Source organism: Clytia hemisphaerica, unplaced genomic scaffold (assembly GCF_902728285.1).
Source record: "Clytia hemisphaerica strain Z4C2 unplaced genomic scaffold, Clytia hemisphaerica genome assembly, whole genome shotgun sequence".
NCBI lineage: Eukaryota > Metazoa > Cnidaria > Hydrozoa > Leptothecata > Clytiidae > Clytia > Clytia hemisphaerica.
The window spans coordinates 1-15252 of NW_027103584.1; the positions used below are offsets into that span (position 1 = coordinate 1).

Here is a 15252-nt window from a genome sequence, read left to right on the forward strand (position 1 = left end):
ACCCGAAATACCCCTTGGTAGCACTTTTCTGTGAAACATCAAATGTCCAAATTTTTATTAAAAACGGACAACACTGGATACACTTTAACTTACATCATTCTTGAGATTTTACGAACGAGATTTCCGAAGAGACTGATTGAAATGATTTCACTTGCGGTTTATCCTTCTCGACAGTTCTGTCATTCCAGTATGGTTTATTTTAAGATACCAACGAATGCTCAAAATTGAACGGTGGTTGTAATCAAATCTGCACCAATAAGCCAGGGAGTTTCCAATGCTCTTGCAGGAGAGGGTTTCAACTTTCAACTGATGGCAAAACCTGCGAAGATATCAATGAATGTTCAACATTGAACGGTGGTTGTAATCAAATCTGCACCAATAAGCCAGGGAGCTTCCAATGCTCTTGCAGGAGAGGGTTTCAACTTTCAACTGATGGCAAAACATGCAAAGATGTCAACGAATGTTCAACATTGAACGGAGGGTGTAATCAAATCTGCACCAATAAACCAGGAAGCTTCCAATGCTCTTGCAGAAGTGGATTTCAACTTTCACCTGATGGCGAAACCTGCAAAGATATCAACGAATGCTCAACATTGAATGGTGGTTGTAATCAAATCTGCACCAATAAACCAGGGAGCTTCCAATGCTCTTGCAGGAGAGGGTTTCAACTTTCAACTGATGGCAAAACCTGCGAAGATATCAACGAATGTTCAACATTGAACGGAGGGTGTAATCAAATCTGCACCAATAAACCAGGGAGCTTCCAATGCTCTTGCAGAAGTGGATTTCAACTTTCATCTGATGGAAAAACCTGCGAAGATACCAACGAATGTTCAACATTGAACGGAGGGTGTAATCAAATCTGCACCAATAAACCAGGAAGCTTCCAATGCTCTTGTAGAAGTGGCTCTCGACTTTCATCTGATGGCGAAACCTGCAAAGATATCAACGAATGCTCAACATTGAATGGTGGTTGTAATCAAATCTGCACCAATAAACCAGGGAGCTTCCAATGCTCTTGCAGAAGTGGATTTCAACTTTCACACTGATGGAAAAACCTGCGAAGATATCAACGAATGCTCAACATTGAATGGTGGTTGTAATCAAATCTGCACCAATCAGCCAGGAAGCTTCCAATGCTCTTGCAGAAGTGGCTTTCGACTTTCATCTGATGGCAAAACATGCAAAGATATCAACGAATGCTCAACATTGAATGGTGGTTGTAATCAAATCTCCACCAATAAACCAGGGAGCTTCCAATGCTCTTGCAGAAGTGGATTTCAACTTTCACCTGATGGAAAAACCTGCGAAGATATCAACGAATGCTCAACATTGAATGGTGGTTGTAATCAAATCTGCACCAATCAGCCAGGAAGCTTCCAATGCTCTTGCAGAAGTGGCTTTCGACTTTCATCTGATGGCAAAACCTGCAAAGATATCAACGAATGTTCAACATTGAATGGTGGTTGTAATCAAATCTGCACCAATCAGCCAGGGAGCTTCCAATGCTCTTGCAGAAGTGGATTTCAACTTGCATCTGATGGCAAAACCTGCAAAGATATCAACGAATGTTCAACATTGAATGGTGGTTGTAATCAAATCTGCACCAATCAGCCAGGAAGCTTCCAATGCTCTTGTAGAAGTGGATTTCAACTTGCATCTGATGGCAAAACCTGCAAAGATATCAACGAATGTTCAACATTGAATGGTGGTTGTAATCAAACCTGCACCAATAAACCAGGGAGCTTCCAATGCTCTTGCAGAAGTGGATTTCAACTTGCATCTGATGGAAAAACATGCAAAGATGTCAATGAATGTTCGGAACAAAAACCTTGTGACAACACCAATGGGGTTTGCAAGAACACTGTCGGCAGTTACCGATGTTCCTGTAAGATCGGATATGAATTGTTAGCAGACAAAACGACATGCAGAGGTGAATGTCCTTTTTTTTCTTTTATCAGTATAAATTTTTTCTGTCGTCTGAAAAGTATGAAATTCTACTTTTCTAACAATTTCACATGCACTCATTTATGCTTAACTAAAGATTGGAGACATACAATGAACCCTGATTTTCAGAGTATTACTCCCAAATAGAACCCTTTTTATCCGGCAGTAGTACTCTAAAGTCAGGACTCATTGGGCTGTTCCATTAAAAAAACATACAGGTCAAAAAAGTTTTTTTCAAGTCAAAAAAATATATTAAATATGTGTAGATACCCCCTGGAAAATGGTAAAATTTCCAAAATTAGCCTTGGCAAAGATTCTTTTCATACCTTAAAGTCGAACTTAAAGTGAGGGTGGACAAACTTAAATCAGTCTTGTATCCCTTGAAAATTTTAGAATAACTTTTTACCCCCTTGGAAAAATGGAAAAAGGGGGTTTATTCGAGGGGGCGTTTATTCGGAGTAATACGGTGTGTTGTACTCAACGTAGAATTTGTTTTGTTTTTGTCTATTTCGTTTCCCTGTGGCCGGGTAGCTCAGTCGGTCGAGCATTCGCCTTACAATCCAAGGCTTGTGGGTTCAATTCCCGGTCACCGACAACTCAGCAGATGAGTAGCTTAGATTGGGTAATCTGATCTAGGCAGTAAGTTAGTGGGAGCTGAGAGTAGGGGTGGCACTCAACCTCAGCATTCGATCTTCAATGTCTAGCGCAAATAGAAAAGGAGATAGCCTCCCTCACTCCCGGCTCCGCCGACAGACACCAGATGAATATATTACTACTTACTTCCCTGTTGGAAAGGTTCTAATTTTATTTTTTCGTCGAGGATAGTTATTTTCCATGCAACCATCAAACAAGGAAATTCTTACTGACGTCTAAACACATTTTTTACGTGATATTTCTGTTGTTCTGTTGTCCTAATAGTAAATATTTTCCTAGCTAATTTGTTGGCGTTTATCGCTAAGTGTTTTTTTATTTTGATAAACCCAGGACGATTACGAGGGATTAAACATTGAGCACGTTTTTAGTGTTGTTTATATCACGTCTTATGATTACCAAAGAAAGGCCAGTATAGTTTATTCATAGCTGACAGACCCTAAAATATTGACTATCATCTTTCCATTCTTCAGACGTGTTGCAGACTAGCTTGCTTCGTGCATAAATGAGCAACAAACTTTCGATTCGAATCATTATTCGATAAAAGGTTTATGAATAGGTTAAGATGTTTCAAATACAAAGATTTATTTTTTTTGGTCTCGTTTCCCTTATTGGTATGTAAGATTAATTTTTCATTCGTTATATTTTAAGAGTACAAACTTTCGCGAGCATTTTAGACCTTTTTGTGAATGTTTATGCTGGCAAAAAATTCTTGACAACATGGAAAACTTTTAAAACTTATAACTTCAAATAAAATATCAGATTAGTTCCACTTTTTAGCCTATTGAAGCCTTATTAATCAAAAGACAATAGTTTCAACCAATTATTAGTCTGTTTATTGGTCAGTCAGGGTATTTTTGCCTACGCGTGGAAAAACGCGAGAGAGTTTTATCTTCGAGATTGTTAGCTTATCAAAGATTAGACTTAATAATAACGATGATAGATGGAACCAGAGATTTAGAAGGAACCGCGTTGAGAGACGAATTAGATATTAACGGGTGTATTTTTGAAGAAAAAAATACACCTTTTCGACCGTAGCCGCCAATTAGCGCGCGGGGATTTTTTCCCTCTTAACTCGATCCAATCCTGTTTTGAAACTTTTTTCTATCGTCTATAGGAGTGAAAAAAAGACTGGGACGGTTTTAGGTTGCTAAAACGGACTAAAAAAATCCCGCGCGGCGATTGGTAGCTACGGTAGAGAAGGTGTATTGCTGGTTGATTAGACAAGCAAGCATCTGCCTTCCCTTCGCAAAGACAGCACGGGAAAATAGTTCTTAAAGGAAACCCAGCTCTGGCACACAACGTTTTTTCGTCGTTTATTTAACGTGCACAACGTCCATATAACGTTAGATGAACGTTGAAACAACGTTGTGTGCCAGCTGAGAATAAATTGCTGTAAGAGAGCTGTTGAAGTGAGGTGCGTGGCATGGACCTTCCTGGACTAACGGTAAAACTTTGAATAAACCATTAAAGCCGTTAATGACAGAATCTCGTAAAACCTATTTCAATCTGATGGACTTTTGTCGACTCGTCGTATAACGATCGAAGACCCGAAAAAGTCATTTTCATGAAAATTAAGCCATACAGATTTTTTTCCCGCCACACTGGAAAAGCCAAATTTATAATTTCTATACTGTACAAAGCACTGCTTAATCTTTTTCAAACTTGATTTTCCGTATCAAATTTGAAAGGTTTTTTAAAGACGAAAAGGAGGACTCATTCACTCATCCCACGAACAATTATTGAGCACGTTTTTTGAGCACTATCTTCCGCTAATGAAGCAGTTTTTTATAAGAATAAAATATATAAGAATATAATGCTTCGAACATTTTAAGGTTTTTGCGAACTATTGGGAAAACGGGCAAAAATGCTCACAAAATGCGGAAAATAAGAACATGTTAAGAACATTTTAGAGCCTGAAGGTTTAATTTGGAAAAGTTAAGAGCATCCGGAGGCATCAAAAATTCTGGATTCTGGTTCTTATGAAAAACAACGTGTAAGTTAGCATTTTCCACGTCATTTTCCTGTCCAAAATTATCAAAGAGTAGGAAGTAATTACATGATAACTGTGGGGGAGTTTTTAGACGGTCTTATCTTTCTGATCTTAAATGATACGTAGCGAATGAGATACGGTTTCATTTTTGTAGGTCTTTGGGCTGTGATCGAAATCTTCTTTCGTAATGACTTGATATAAAGATGAAATATCGAATTATCGATTCGATTGCCGACAGACCGTAATAATATTGACTTTTACGTTTCTATCTCTAACCCACTTTGTAGACTAGTCAAATAATTGCATAAAAGCGCAGGAAATTTCAGATTCGAAAGCTCTCTTCTTCAGAAGTTCAAGAGAAACGTTCGCCGAGATGTTTATGATGAAAGGACTTGTTATTTTTGGTCTTCTTGGACTCTTTGGTAATCTTTTTAGTTACAACAGAGCCGTCGTCATTGATTTGAAGTCTGAAGGGCCCATTCTTCAATCTTTCTCTAGCAAGAAAAAGTGAAGCCTTACTATTTGCGTCGCCTTTGAAATGACGGATTGAATCTATCTAACGCTTTTATTTGTTTTTACGCTTTTAAATCTTGACTTTTACGATCTGGTGTTTGTGTGTTAGCCACCCGGAACTCGCGTTTCGGATTGGAAATAACCCAGCTGACACACAACGTTGTTTCAACGTTATATGGACGTTGTGAACATTAGATGGAAGTCGAAACAACGTTATGTGCCAGCTGGGAAGTGACTTCGAGAGTGACTTGATTTCCTTTCCAAGAGTTTCCTGGCTTTAAACTCAATGGTTATATTCACACAAATATTACTTTAAAGCTACCTATAGAATGCTATAGGCAGTTACTACCATAACGGCTCATTTAAGCAGGTTATCATTTAGGGTTATCACTAACGGAGCAATAATTCCTGACAGTGACAATTTTTTCCCTTTACAGCGCAAGCGCGTGGCTGCGAGATCACCATCCTAAGCGTGGATCACACCTTCGGAGCAATTTATGTCGGAAAATACTTCAATTTCGATCGAACCAAAATACGTGACCTCGGACCAGGAAAAGAATTGAAATTTCTTGCCTACAACCCACGGACCTCTTTGATCGGCGAGGTCGTCGTTTGGGGCCAGCCAAATGGTGGTTCTCTCGGAGATGCTCATGGCCGATTTAACAATCGAAATGTGGCCCCAAAACCTAGACAGTGGAGGGTTGGGGATAAGTTTGTTCCAATTGATGATTCGTACTGTGCTAAAGGTAATACTTAGAAAGAACTTTCGAAAGCTCAAAAAAATTCGAATAAAAATCTCAGCCGTTGGAATATTAAGATTGTTACCAAATACAATAGCTACAAAACTTTGAGTTCATTTTAAGTCTGCTTCTAAACTGGTATTTCAAACGGATTAAATTCTCGCTAAATTCGATTTCCCGTTTTTCGCGAACTTTCATCATTTTAACGAAAGCAAATGCCGTGAATTTGCGTGAGATCCATTGACTCAAGAAATCGAGTCCTCAGATTTTCAGCGTAACTGGCACTGTAGATTTGCTACTTTCTGAGTCACTTTTCAACTAATTTTGGCAGATGTTTACACTCATTATAAGATGCTTTTGTTTATAGAGTTACCATGACTGTTTCAATCAAACAAATGTCGTGGAATTGGAGAAATCGTTTGTATCCGCCGTAAACGCGTCCATCAGAATGATAAATAGCGTGAGGGGGGGGTAGATAAGTGCTGGATTCGAGGGTGGTAAATTTTCGTCATTGACCTCTCTTTCCTTTCTTTCACAGAGAAATGCGAAAGCTGCAGAATTCCAGTCTTAAGTGTAGATCACAAATTCGGAGCTTCTTTTGTTGGACAATATTTCAATTTCGACCGAAAGCTCGTCAATGGTCTTGCTGTTGGTCAAGAATTGAAATTCTTAGCTTATAATCCGCGGACCTCCTTAATCGGCGAAGTCGTAATTTGGGGCCAGTCAAACGGAGGGAGCGTAGGAGACGCACATGGGCGGTTTAACCATAAAAATGTGGCGCCACAACCGGGCCAATGGAAAACTGGAGATGTGTTTGTGCCAGTCGACGGATCGTTTTGCGCAAGAGGTAAAATATTTTAAGAATACCAGTTTTTGTCAATTAAGCTAAGGGGGGCCAAAAATTTTTAGACATTTTTTATAACAAGATTTTTCCTGAAATGGCCTGAATGATTTCAAAAATCGACCTTTTCATAAATTATTTTGAGTGCAACAGCTCCCTCGTTTTGAAACTATTACTAAGGTTATTAAATCGCTTGAGTGTTCAAATCTTATCATCGTTATTAGAGCGAACTTAAACTCCTCCGGGAATCAATTACGTAAGCGTTATTTGTGATACAATTTATGAAAACCGAATTTTAAAGATGAAGATGAAGAACATTCTTAATAAAGTTTCGATTATTCCTCATGAAGTTTCAATTGATAAGTTAATAGACAGTAACTCCAACTTTTAACATTTTTTCTCTATAGTGCCCCGCAAGACTTGTGAGATCTCCATTCTGAGCGTGGACCACGCATTTGGTCCCAGTCACACTGGCCAATATTTCAACTTCGACCGACAACACGTCCACAACTTGGGTGCTGGTCAAACTTTGAAATTCTTAGCGTATAACCTAAGAACATCGAAGATCGGTGAAGTTGTCGTGTGGGGGAACTCCAATGGAGGATCTATTGGTGATTCTCATGGAAGATTCAACTCCAAGAAGGTTGCACCTGCTCCAGGTCAATGGAAGACTGGAGATAAACTAGTCCCTGTGGATGCTTCAGTCTGTAAACAAGTTTGAAAAGATTGTATAACCTGTGTCAAAGTGTCAAATTTTCTAAATTTTTGTTATAATCCGATTGTATAACCGTTATCTAACTTGAGGAAATTAATGCAACAAAGTAAAGACCGTCTCACAATTTTCTGACTCAAACCCTTTTGTGTTTTTTAAGCAATAACAATTTTAGTGTATTCAAACTGTAAGTTTCCTCTAACTTTCTAAATTGTCAAAAATAGTGGCAATTTGAAAATGGGACAAATGTATTAGTCGAAATAAGCTTATTTCGAGTGTTCCTTCAAATAGTTTTTCAAAATTTGAGCCTGTACCGTGTAACTCGAGTGTTTTATCCAAAAGAACAAATCGATCGATGTTAAGTCTCGTTTTTATGAAAAAAAATCTCGTTCTCAAACTCAGAAGCTTTGGTTCATTTAAGTCAGTAAAAATTGGAAACCGTATTCATGATATTCATGACGTAATGTTTCTACGGAAATACCCCGGTTTTAGCCAGTAGTGGCAAATTTTAACTGGACGAAAGATAGATAAAATTTGCCACTACTGGCAAAAACCGGGGTCTTTCAGTAGAGAACATTACGTCATGAATATCATGAATTGGAATTTATAACAATTTTGTATCAAAATTTTTCCATCTTATCAAGCATCAAGAACATAGTTATTCCAAACTTCCAAACCTGCCCTTATTAAGATTATTTTCAACCACCCAAGTTATTCTACCCCCTTCCATTCTTGATATTCATGACGTAATCTTTTATACGGAAACACCCGAGAGACACCGGGCGTTTGCCACCAGTTTTGAATTTAGACAGTGGAACTGGTTGCAAACGCACGGGGCCTTTCGTGTGTTTCCGTAAAAAAGATTACGTCACGAATATCGAGAATTGGGAAACCCACAGATATTGTAGAAAGAAACATGATCTAACGTTATTGAAATCCCTCAAATATCTTTCTCACGTTTTAAAGAATATTTTATACACTACCTAACGTACATTATAATACAAAAAGTGTTCAAAATAAAACCACCAAAATACAAGGAGACTGACACCATGTTCACACGCTACAGTTCGTTTCTCTCCAAAACAAATGAAGCCATTTTATTAGACCATGTTCGCACGTGACGGTTCCGTTTCGCTCCGAAACGAAATGAAGCCACTCTATTGGTTACATTCAAGTGTTACGTCACTTCTAACCAATAGAATGGCTTCATTCCGTTTTGGAGCGAAACGGAACCGTCACGTGCGAACATAGTCTTAGACCATGTTTAGACGTTACGGTTCCGAAACGAAATGAAACCATTCCATTGGTTACATTCAAGTTTTACGTCACTTCTAACCAATAGAATGGCTTCATTTCGTTTCGGAGCGAGAGGACCCCTTTATCTGTTAACATGGTCTGAGTAAAAACAAAGACATCTAAGATGTCCAACAAAATAATGCGATTTCATTGGCCGACACTCGAATCTTTGGATGTTACGTCATCTGAGAATCAGCCAACATCAATCACCTGAAAAAAGATTATCCAAAAAAACTCACCCATCTAAAGCAGTTAAAATACATAACAATTTTTTCGCTTTTAAAGTAACGATCTGGAACTACATGACAAAGGACGGTCGTCAATTCAATCAGTTCGATTCCAACCAGGTCTAAATTTTCCGAAGAGTCTTTGCAAGATCCTTCATAAAGTTTTGCACCGTATTGCAGTCTTTAAAAAAACCGTAAAAAAGGATTTACACTGAGTTTATTTCTCATCTTTAACTGCACCTTTCTCGAGCGATGTCTTGGCCATTTTGAGAGCGCCTTCGAACGTTCGGTTGCCGCCAATGAAACCGTTGGCGTGAACGAAAATACACCCTGGAATCCCTGATTTTGATGAAAGAGCTTCTTCACGTAGACCTCTCCACTGCTCCAATAAACTCAATCTGTCAATGAGAAGAAGAAAATTTCAATTCATGATATGCACCACTAGAGAGTCTGAGAACTTTTAAAATTTTCCACCCAATACGTCACTTAAACAATAGAAAAAGTGACATATAGGGTGGAACCAAAACAGAAAAGTTGCATAATTTAGTGAAGTCATTGCAGTGGTGCATATCATGAATATTTAAAACTCAGTTAACAGCGTGTTCATGTATTTACACTTTTGAGGACGGCGAAGTGACTACTCTCGGGTACCTAATAGCCGGGGGGAGGGGGGGTTGGAATAAGCAGGGGGGGTTGGAAAAAATGGAAAAAATCTCAAAATTTAATAAGCGGGGGGGGGGGGTTGAATAAAAAATGTCCTGGGTGGAAAATGTTTGAAAAGGAGGCTAATACAGCAGAATTAAGACAAAAAAGGGAGCTTTCAAAAACATTTTCCCAAAAATTAATAAGCAGGGGGGGGGGTTTGGATAAGAATGTCCTGAGTAGAAAATTTTCGAAAAATTAGCGGGGGGGGGGGGCGGCTATTAGGTACCCGAGAGTAAAGCGATTTGGAATAACCAGCAGTTTGACCCGCAAAATCGAGGACGGTAAAGTGTTGATTTACAGTCGTCCTCAGTTGTCAGGATTTTAGACAAATCAGAAGCCAACCGTCCCAATCGCAGAAAAACACTCGCCAACATTGTGACTGTACAGGAATCTATACAATCCTTTTAACAAGAATATGTTTAAAAGATTTCGAAAAGCAAGTTTGCGTAAATATATCATCTATTCAATAGTCTGTTGTCTGTTAGGCTAGGAAATGGTATGATGAAAATACATTCTTCTCTAGAGGGGTTCGATGTCATTGTTTTTGCCTTTAAGGAGGAAACCAGGGAGAAAGAGGTGCCCTCCCCTACCTTTGGGAAGCTGTTAAAAGAGAAGCCTGAGGGTCGCCTCCGACTGCGGTCGCAGACTTGACTTAAACATAAAATGGGCTGATTCCATCGAAAGCTTTCAAGCTCACACATAGAAAGCAGGAAGAAAGTCGAATAACCTCTAGGTCTCAATGGAAAACTTCGAAAAATATTTTTCCGAAATAAATTTGGTGGTGGGGGAGCGCATGTTAGAGACCCCGAGTCGACATGCGTTATCAAGACAATTGAAAGACAATGAAAAAGTGTAAAATTAAATACCTGTTTTCAAAGGAGCCCAATTTCTTTGGAACGCACTGCAATGAAGAGAAACAGAAAGTTAGAACTATAGAGATTTAGCTATCAGAAGGGATATTTGGACATTGTGTGCATTGATTCGGGCAAAATTTGAATTTCTGAATGGATTCTTTGATGCATCAACTTACACCAATTGATAAATTAATTATTAGGAAAATATGTCCATTAGATAGAGCTGATGTTTTACGACAAAAACCCATTTATCGAGGACTTTCAGACGACAGTCCGAAGGGCTAAATTGAATCTTCTTGGTAGGGTTTGAAGCCAACAAATCCTACCAAAGTTGCGCGGCCTTGAGCGGCTCGCCTGGTTTTTACACAAATGACAGATTGAAACTAAAATTTACCGCTAAATTTCGAAAAAAAATATCAATCGTAAACAAAGGAATTGCTAGATTCAATCTGTCGTCAAAAAACGGCGCATTTTTTAAAACTTTACTTTTTCCTACCTGAGAAAGGTTAGAGATTCTACTCTAGCCCTTCGGGCTTTAAACTCAATGATCTACACTACCTTATCGGCCCTTTTTACGCCGGTCTTTATTGGCGTTATTTTTGGGCTCTTGGCGTAATAGGGGCCGGTGTTAAAAGGGCTGGCGTAAAAAGGGCCAAAATTTTGCAATTTTTACCTAAAAGCGGCGTTAATTTTTGACCATTTTTCTCAATTTAAAGGATTTTAGGCAGGATTAAAGAATGTAAATTATCCATTTTTTTACTCTAAATCCAAAACTACACGAAAATTAATGATTTTCAATGGAATTTTCAACAGTTTAATACTGAAAGATGACATTTTAATGTACATTTTAGTTAATACTTACTCTTTTGAAACCTGAATAGCGATGTTTTACAAGTTTTGGCATTTTTTACGGCCCTAATTGGCCAGCCCTTAAAATTAAGGCTGGCGTAAAAAGGGTCGATAAGGTATCTAAGAACTGAGCGGACAAACAATTGCAGTTTCTTATTCGACGCCCTACTATTCGACGCCCTACTATTCGACGCCCTACTATACGATACGCTCCATTGGTGGATAACGTTGAAAGCCAAGAAACTCTCATAGACATGGAGATGGTAGATCTACCATTTCAATGCGCTTCTTTGTTCGATGAAAATCTTATTCTCCTTGAAAATCGAATTAATTTTTTTTTATTCTCTAAAGCATTTTCTTTGAGTTTAAATATACGTACAATAATGTTATGTTAAAAGTTTTGTGTTCTGTAGTCAACTGGAGACTACGTGCACCACTGACAAGAATATAGTGCAATCGAATTAGAAGATAAAGCTTTGACACTGTAGAAAAGAGGTTCGAACATGAACCCCCTGATATGCTGTGGTATGAGGCGCTGACGCCCTTTGGTCATTCGATCTCATCATCGCTCGATAATCAGATGGTTTGAGATATTTGGCGTGTGGATTCATTCAAGAACAGAACCTCAAAATAGAACCGCGTAAGAACCCATTTTCAGTAATTTCAAATTGTGATATCTCGACTTTGGAAAATTGTTAGACCAAAACACTTGGAGGCTTTATCAAGGACCGTAGAAGGTTACTACAGGCCAAATATCTCCAACCATCTGATTATCCCTTTAAATTCAAAGTAATCTCTCTACCTGGACTCGGTAATGGTGATGTTGGTCTTGATATAACACAAATTTGATTTGCGGTTTTAGATTTTTCTCGATTTCTATATCAAATAAATGTTCTTTCCATGGACATCCTGACGAATGGAACATGATGATTTCTCCACTTGGGTCAAGCTGAGAAAAAAAGAAGGACCATGGCATTAAATTAAACCAAAATCCATTTGCATCGTGTTTTGGCCACAATCAAAGTCGAAATATATTGAGATTTTTAGGAATTTCAACGTTTTTTTAGGATTTAAAATTCAGGCGAGAAAGACAATTTCAATATTTTCGCTTTAACCCTATTAGCCCCAAGCTTTTTTGACTTTTGTATCCCCAGGGGGGGGGGGGTAGAATCTACCACCCTCGATTATTTTCGATCTAGAAGAGCTATGGCCATGAAATTTGGTACAGATGTTCTCCATCATGATACAATTTTCCAGGAAGAAAAAAAAATTGATGACGTCATTCAAAAACTGATGGCGTCATCACAAAATTTCCACCTGTCGGAAAAAAGCTCAAATGTATGGTTTACAAAAATGTCTATTACAGTCGAACCAATAAAGATATTTCGATTCTGTTTGAAGATTCTGAAAGGCAAAAGACTGTTCTTTAACAGAATTGCCGGTTTTGCAATTTCCATGAAGATTTTTTCTTAAAATCTATGCTGAAGATGAGTAAAATTTTCAAAATTTGATGAAGTCATAAATGATGACGTCATCATTTTCAAAAATTTTCTTTAGATTTTTTAAATTTGTATTATCAATGCCTATCACGTGTCCAAATTTGAAAATGATTGAATAAATAGTTTAGAAGTTATCAGCACTTTAAAATTTTGAGTTTTAAGGATTTTAGCTGGGTTTTATGTCATGTTTCACTATAAAGTCATAAAACCTGATCTGGACAACCTATGACCCTAAAATTTTGTACAAGTACTCTTAATAAGATTTTATTAAAAGTCAGAAAGTTTTAAGTCGTTTGAAAAATCTTTCTCCGAGATATAAACAAAAGAACTCCAGCGTGGTAGATTCTACCCCCCCCTGGGGCTAATAGGGTTAATTCATTATGTACATATTTTGTTTTGGGAGGCTTTTAGACTATGCTCTCAACCTTATTGGAACAGTTTTGAACTTTTAGATTCGAGATCATCATTCGAGGTCCCTGGTAAAGGCAGAAGCTAAGTTATTTTAATTCAGCCTTATTGGAACCTTTTTGAGTTTTTGGATCAGAGATCATAAGGTTTTGGTGGTAAAAAGCAGAATATACTGCTATGACTACTTTAATCGGATTAAATTTCACGAAATTAAATTTCACAAGCGGAAAAAATCGCGAAAATTTCTGGATTTAATTTCGCGAGACAAAGTTTTGAAAAAAAAATTAATTTCGCGGACTAGCCTGAAAACAGCTGAAAAATTGTTTGCCACAAATGGAGACTTTTAACTGGTTTCTCCACCCAAAATGTGATTTAAAACTTTTTGTGGTGGATTTAATTTCGCGAGTCAGGAATCCCACGCGTTTTCGTGAATTCTAATTTCGCAAAAATGTCAAAATATCGCGAAATCGCGAAATTTAATCCGATTAAAGTATGAATGAAACTAAAGAATTTTTCACAACCAACCTCAAATCGGTCAGCAATGGCTTCTTCTACAAGTTTTCTTGCCGGCCACCACGATTCTTTATAATAAGTGATTCGATCCAACAATTCCGCACCACAAACCTCCATCGCTTTCTCAAATGCACCCTGTAGGGAAGAAAAAGATCATTCAATCAGAGTATGAAATCAATTCTGAGCCACTTAAGATGCTCCTGTGAAAGGAAAAAATTATTGCTTCACTAAGAGTAACTTTGCGCCACATGATGACTCACTACTCGCTCACTCACTCACTCATTCTCTCATCGATTCACTCACTAATTCATTCATTTATCCACTCCCTCGTTAATTCATGAACTCAACGATTCACTCACTCATTGATTCATTCATTCGTTCACTCATTCACTTATCAAGCCATTTATTCATTCACTTATCAAGTCACTCACTCACTCACTCACTCGCGCACTTATTCTCTCATCGATTCACTCACTAATTCATTCATTCATTCATTTATCCACTCCCTCGTTAATTCATGAACTCAACGATTCACTCGCTCATTGATTCATTCATTCGTTCACTCATTCACTTATCTATTCATTTATTCATTCACTTATCAAGTCACTCACTCACTCACTCGCGCGCTCAGTCTCTCATCGATTCACTCAATAATTCATTCATTTATCCACTCCCTCGTTCATTCACTTACTCGCTCATTCGTACACTCAAAGATTCACTAGCTCATTCATTCATTCATTCGTTCACTCATTCACTTATCAAGTCATTTATTCATTCACTTATCAAGTCACTCACTCACTCACTCGCGCGCTCATTCTCTCATCGATTCACTCACTAATTCATTCATTTATTCACTCACTAATTCATTCCTTAATTCATTCCCTCGTTCATTCACTTACTCGCTCATTCATACACTCAACGATTCACTAGCTCATTGATTCATTCATTCGTTCACTCATTCACTTATCAAGTCATTTATTCATTCACTTATCAAGTCACTCACTCACTCACTCGCGCGCTCATTCTCTTATCGATTCACTCACTAATTCATTCATTTATTCACTCACTAATTCATTCATTTATCTACTCCCTCGTTCATTCACTTTCTCGCTCATTCATGCACTCAACGATTCACTCACTCATTGATTCATTGATTCATTCATTCGTTCACTCATTCACTTATCAAGTCATTCCAGGTCATTCATTCATTCACCTTTCAGGTCACTCACTCACTCACTCGCTCACTAATTATCAACTCGGTCATTGGTGCGCCATACCTGAACATCAGGGTCCTTGACATTCCATGGTGGATTTAACCCTCCGACTCTTGACGACAAAGTTGTTGTGATCTGGTACCTATGGTAACAAAACATTACAACAATAGACCTTTTACAAATATCACTTGCCTCGTTTTGAAATTATTGGCATGGTGATTAATTCCCAGCGGATTTTATTAAAACTACTTTCTTTTCATAAAAAAACCATTCAATGTCTCAAGGGACAT

At 38.0% G+C, this 15252-nt stretch overlaps 2 protein-coding genes across 2 annotated transcripts; one reads left to right on the forward strand and one right to left on the reverse strand.

The window, feature by feature from the left end:
* Positions 1-203: 203 nt before the first annotated feature.
* LOC136801330 (latent-transforming growth factor beta-binding protein 4-like) lies at positions 204-7511 on the forward strand (the record flags this gene model as incomplete). The annotated part of the gene is given in 5 exon segments (XM_067057971.1): positions 204-1040; positions 1042-1933; positions 5542-5850; positions 6383-6691; positions 7093-7511. Coding segments are annotated over 5 exon segments (2661 nt in total), but the record flags the coding sequence as incomplete, so codon positions are not given.
* Positions 7512-8323: 812 nt separating this feature from the next.
* Positions 8324-15104, reverse strand: LOC136801331 (MYG1 exonuclease-like; the record flags this gene model as incomplete). Its single annotated transcript, XM_067057972.1, is given in 5 exon segments — positions 8324-9318; positions 10492-10526; positions 12131-12277; positions 13761-13883; positions 15026-15104. Coding segments are annotated over 5 exon segments (565 nt in total), but the record flags the coding sequence as incomplete, so codon positions are not given.
* Between the last annotated feature and the right edge of the window lie 148 nt (positions 15105-15252).